This window comes from Lipotes vexillifer, unplaced genomic scaffold (genome assembly GCF_000442215.2).
Source record: "Lipotes vexillifer unplaced genomic scaffold, Lipotes_vexillifer_v1.1 scaffold966, whole genome shotgun sequence".
Lineage (NCBI taxonomy): Eukaryota > Metazoa > Chordata > Mammalia > Artiodactyla > Lipotidae > Lipotes > Lipotes vexillifer.
In genome coordinates, this window is record NW_006795769.1 from 1,087,394 (window position 1) to 1,093,161 (window position 5,768).

The 5,768-nt window shown below is 67.4% G+C and overlaps 1 protein-coding gene across 1 annotated transcript in view; it reads left to right on the plus strand.

Annotated features, from left to right (window-relative positions):
- The window catches only part of CPLX1 (complexin 1), a 35,679-nt gene extending 31,232 nt beyond the window's left edge, over window positions 1–4,447 (plus strand). The window contains exon 3 of the mRNA XM_007467889.1: window positions 4,250–4,447. Coding sequence (XP_007467951.1) covers window positions 4,250–4,447 — 198 coding nt within the window. The remainder of the gene's footprint in view (window positions 1–4,249) is intronic.
- The last annotated feature ends 1,321 nt before the right edge of the window (window positions 4,448–5,768 follow it).

The window sequence follows — 5,768 nt, forward strand, 5'->3', positions numbered from 1 at the left end:
TTTTATTTTGCTCTGCACCTGCCTTCACCTGACGTGCTCATACTTTTTACTTCTGAGCTGTTAGTTGTCCTGCCCTCACGGGGAGGGCAGGTGCTTTGCCTGCCTGCACTTGGGCTTGGATGCTGAGCTAGCAGTGAGTGAATGAGTGAATGAGTGAGTGAATGAGTGAGTGAGTGTGTGAGTGAATGAATGAGTGAATGAGTGTGTGAATGCATGAATGAATGAGTGATGAGTGAATAGGCATCAGCTCCAGGGTCCTCTTCGTCCTCTGGGACATCTAGTGGGACTTAAAGGTCACAGAGTGAGTCCCAGTGGAAGTGGGGATGTGCCCCACCCTGAGGGCAGCTGAGGTCCTGCGGCTCCATGTGAGGCCAGGGGGCAGGGTGACCCTCACCCACCCCCACCCCCCAGCCAGGGACGGGCGATGGATCATGTGCCCCCCTGTCCTCAGGACCCCAGCTTCCGGGGCGGCCACACGGAAGGCTGCACCCCTTGGCAGAGCCCCAGGGCCCTCCAGCCTGTGCCCCGTGGGTCCCCTGGGTAGGGGTCCTGCTTCCCCAGACGAGCACCCCGCCATCTGGGGCCCGCGTTGGGCGGGTGAGCGCCTTCGCTTCTGAACCGCCTGCTCAGGCCCCGGGCTGCTCCTATAAACCCCGCCAACCCCCAGACCCACCATGGCTCCACCAGCCGCAGCGGCAGGCCTCATCCCACCGGGCCCGGGCCTGCTTCCTGTGCACATCCGGGGTCTGATCTGGGCCGCCCAGGGGCCGGGGTGGTGTCCGCTGAGTCCAGTGGCCAGGGCAGGGGTCAGAGCTGGCCCACACCTCACGCACTGGCTGGGCCCAGGTTTCCTCACCGGCCCTGCCAGAGCAGTTCTCCTGCTGTCGGGGGTTTAGGCGGGCCTAGTGCGCCAGGGCCCGTTCCTGGAGGGCGGCCTGCAGGGACGGTGTGGGGTGTGTTGGGGAGCGCACAGACGCCTGCTGGGGCCCCCCCGACCACCACACAGCTGAGTCCGCCGGGTGGGGGCCTTTCCTGGGTGACTGCAGAGGTAACCAAGGCGGTGGCCACTGGGCCAGGCCTGGGAGTGTGCAGGGAAGGGGGCGATGGTGAGCTGCCCCCACTCGTGGGTCAGAGGCAGCTCAGGACAGGCCTGCTGCATTCTGGACGCTGGAGCCCCAGGAGCCCCAGGTCCCCCCTGGCGGTGCAGGGTGCAGGCCAGAGCACACCCCTAGCCCCGGCTGTCCCGACTCTGAGGGGAGCTCAGCGCCTGGCGCCCCTGCCCACCGACCCCTCCCCCTCCCCACGCCCCCAGGCCCTGCCCCCGCGAAGTCCGTGGGACACCCATGTCCTCAGAGCCCTTCTCCACCCGGCGTGCTTAGGCAACCCCCTACGGCCCTCCTGCTCCCCACACGTGGGAACCCTGGCCTTCAGGTGTGGCTCCCCGAGTGGCCCTCGCTGGCCCCGGGGCTCCAGACCCACTTCCTCCAGCCTCTCCTGGTGCCGTGTCTCCCCACCCACCCCCCGACCTCATGGCTGGTCAGAGAAGAGGGTACAGAGCTGCATGGCACGGGATCCCATCGAGCTGCGCCGTACAGGGCCCCATCGGGTCGGGGCGGGAGTCCATCAGATGGGGGCCTAGGGGCCAGGCCGGGGTCACGCGTCGTCTGGGCGCCCGGCTCCCCAGGCGACCTCGTCTGCATTCGGGACTTAACTCACGCGCCGGCAGGCGCTGCGCTGCGCTGCGCGGGTCCAGGTCTGCGGGGAGGCTGGCCCACCTGCGGCATTTGCATAAGCTCTTCCTGATTTGCATACCCACCTTCTGGTTTGCGCACGCACTGCCAGGTTTGGTGCTTCCAGCTGCCCACGTTCCGCAGCCTCGAGCCACAACCACCCTCAAGCCAGCGCCCAGCTGGTGGGTCCGAGTCGGTCCGGCCCCCACATCCCAGGTTTGTGCTGAGAGTAACAGGTGTGGGCACATACGGATTCCCACCGGTAAGGAGCACCGCATTGCCCAGGGTGCCGGCCGCCCTGGGCTCCCTCCCGGCCACAGGGTGTGCGGTGGGGCCCTGCTGTCTCAGTGGTTGGGGAGGATGGGGGGCGTCCAAGCCGGCTCTCAGCCAGACCACATCAGAGCCAGGCTCTGGGCGGCACCCCAGAGAGTAAGGTGGCCCTCAGGTGTGCCCAGAGTGGCGTTAGCCTCGGAATGATCTTGAGCCTCTGGAGCAGCTGGGTTGGGGCCTGGAGTCTCCTTCCTGGACCCTAGAGGGGAGAACCTGACACAGGTCCCGTCCCAACCCCGAGTCAGGGAGGCCCCTCTGCTCGACCACATACCGCATGTTCCCGCTCTTACGTGTGTGCCATTGTCACCCGGCCGTTCCGCCAGCACCGTGTGCTCCCCTGAGCATGTGCACCTTTGCTGTGAGTGTGTGTGGGCTTCGGCCACCACAGCCCCCCCCCCCCCGGGGGGGGGGGGACGTGGTGAGGAGGTCGCAGCAGGTGTGGTGACCCGGGAGGAGGGCCGTGCTCCTAGGGCCCGTCCACCCGAGTGGCTGCAGTCTGGTCGGCTTGTCGCGCTCTCTGCCCTGAGATGACCTGACGGTGCTCAGTGGGGAGGCCCTCTGGGTAGCGTGCCGCTGCTCAGAATATACTCTGGTGCCCTACGCCCCCGACCCCGCGTGGAGACCCTCTCCCTGCTCCTGGCTCTTGTTCCCGGTGCACAGGGGCCTTCAGGCTGCCTGTGCAGGGCCAGCAGTCCTGCACTGTGTGCTCCCCAGGAGCGTTCTGCAGCCTGTCAATAACGGATAATCCACCATCGCTGACACCCACACGTGCTCCCCGGTGCTTCCTCTTTACCTCATCAATGCTTCTGCTCCCAGACATTCCCTAATGTGTAAGCCAGGACCTCAGACCTGGCCAAGGGGCACCCCTCTCCCCAGCCTGGGCGGGTCCTGAGCCCTGCCCCCGAGATGGGTGACCTGCCCCCCAACGCACCAGGCCAGCTTGGTCCCACCTGGTTCCCACCAGCCCTAGGGCAGGAGGTGTTTCCCTGGTCTCATGGCCTCATGACTGCAGGCGCACACGCATCAGTGCTCTGTTCATCCGGGAGGGCTGGTGAGGATGCTGATGGGCCTGGCAGAGGTGGGGGTTCATCTCCTAGAAACTTACTTCCTCAGTTCTGGAGGCTAGAAGCCCCAAATCAAGATGTCAGCAGGGCTGTGCTCCCTCTGAAACCTGAGGGGGAGAATTCTTCTCTCTTCTAGTTTCTGGGGGCTTCCGGCAATGCATGTGTCCTTGGCTTGTGACAACGTCGTTCCGAACCCTTTCTCCGTTTTCACCTTCTACTCTGTGCATCCTTTTCTTTCTCTAACAGGGAAACTCTCTTTGGATTTAGGGCCCAGGAAAAGCTCGTCTCTATTCTTACCTAATTATATCTGCGAAGACCCTATTTCCAAATAAGGTCACATTCTGAGGTTCCAGGTGACATGAATTTTGGGGGGACACCATTCAATCCACTGATGAGGGGAGATTTGGGAGAGGGCTCAGGGCAGAGACACACGCAGGAAACCAGAATTGGGGGCGCTCAGCAGTGCCCAGGGGTGTTGCTGAGGGCACACCTAGATGGGGTTCCAGGACATCCACCTGGAAGTGGCCGCCGGGCACGGAGCATACAGAGTGACCCTCCAGGGACTGGGGTCTTGGTGGCATCCGGGGATACTTGGCCAGGCAGGAGGGTGTGGCCACGTGTCGCCGGACCCAGGATCTGGGCTGCGTGGGGCCCGCCAGCCGCAGAACACCGGCTTCTCCGCCGCTGCGGGCAGGCGTTCTGCCCCGGCTCCCTCCGCTCCGGGACCGCAGCCCAAGGCGGGCTGAGGCCTGCGCCCACTTCCGCGGGAGGCGGGACCGCGGGGGGGCGGGGCCACCGCCTCAGCGCCCCGCCCCCACGGAGAACCCCGACTTTCGTCGTCCCCCTCCCCCGCTCCCTCGCGCGGTTCCACCCTCAGCGGGGTCCCCCTCCGGGCTCCCGCCGTCGCCCCCGCCCCCGCCGCCAGCCTCCGGGGTGGGGACCGCCCTGCCGGGGTCTTGGTGCCCGTCCGCTCCCGCCCGCGCCTTCTCAGCCGCAGGTGCTGCCTCCAGAGGCCCCTCGGCCGATCCCGCCAGCGAGGGTGGGTCTCGCCCGCCCGGGTCGCGAGAGCGCCCCTCCCGGGGCCGGGAGCTGCCCGCCTGAGCGCGGCCGCCCTGTCCCCCGCAGTACGGCATCAAGAGGAGGGAGGAACGCGAGGCCGAGGCCCAGGCCGCCATGGAGGCCAGCGCGGAGGGCAGCCTGACGCGGCCCAAGCGGGCCGTCCCGCCGGGCTGCGGGGACGAGCCGGAGGCAGAGGAGGAAAGCATCCTGGACGCGGCCATCAGGTACCTGCCCGGGCCGCTGCAGGACATATTCAAGAAGTAACGCCCCTGGAGCTGGCCCGGAGCCCCGCCCCCTCGCCCACCCCGTCCTGCCCTCCGCGGGGGCGCCTGAAGGGATGTCGGGAGCAGAGTGCAGCCCCCCAACGCCAACATAAGCCATAGCCCTAGGTCTGTCCGCCTGCCCGGCCCCCGCAAGCCTGCGGAGCCTCCGCCCGCCCCTCACCCCAGCCCCGCACCGCCATCGCCACCACCTGCGAGGGAGGGGCGCCCGGGCCCCCACGGACCCCGCGGTCTGGCTCGCAGGCCCCGGGGACTAGCGCACGGGCTCCTCCGGCAGCGGGTGGATTGGACCTGCCCCAGAGCCTGGGAAGCCCCTTCTCGCTCCTCCCTTCACCGCCCACCCAGCAGGGCCCGTGGCCAGGGACACCGAAAGGGCCGGCCCTGCGTTGGTGGGCGCCTGTGGGGCCCACACTCGGAAGCACAGCCATAGCAGGGGGCGCGGTCGCGAGGCCGGGGTGGGGGCTGGGAGGGGCGAGCAGCTGGCGCCCGGGGCTCGGCCCCCGGGGTCAGCCTGGACCCCAAGACCTACCCCGCACCGACGCCCGGGTTGCTGAATCCGCCGTCCACCGCTCTGCATCTGCACCCCTTCCCTTCTTCGTCCACCTGTGTCCGTCCTCCCGCCGCCTCCTCGGCCCCCCCTCGGGAAGGCTTTGCCTCTTAGGACCTGCTGGGGCCCGTTCTCCTCTCCACGAAGGGCGAGAAAGCGACAGGCTTGGGGGGGGCACTCTCAGACCCCCGTCCCTCCCACACCGCTGCCGCTCAAGCTCTCCGGCGTCCGGGAGCCCAGCTGAGCCCGGCACACTCACCTCCCTGGTTGGCACCTCCTGTCCCCTCCGAGGCTGCTCGGGGGACGCCCTGCCCTCACCCTCCGAACACCCACACCTTCACCCAGAACCGGGGAGGAGGCCCAGAGCCCTGCGGGCCGAGCGCTGCGCACCGGCAGGAGGGTGTGGCGCAGAAGGCCGGCCCCGCTCCCTGCAGGCCCTCGAGGGGGTCGTCCCAGCCGCAGAGCCCGCCCGGTTGCACGGAAATGACCGCGGACCTCCCAGCTCCCCCTTGGCCTCTGCCCTTGTGTAATTTGCATCACAATATGTCGAATCTCAGGTAAATGAGGTCTTCTGTGTTTGAGGAGTTTTATCTCGGCAGAAAGCCCATCACCTCGGTCCCTGGGGCCCTTTCTGTCCACAGCGAAAGTTCCTCGTGTCCAGTGTTGCGGGCCCGGGGCGCGGCCCTCCCCAGCTCCTTAGAGAAGCCATAACGACTAGACGGCAATACCGACCCCTGGCGCCCACCCCCACCCCCAG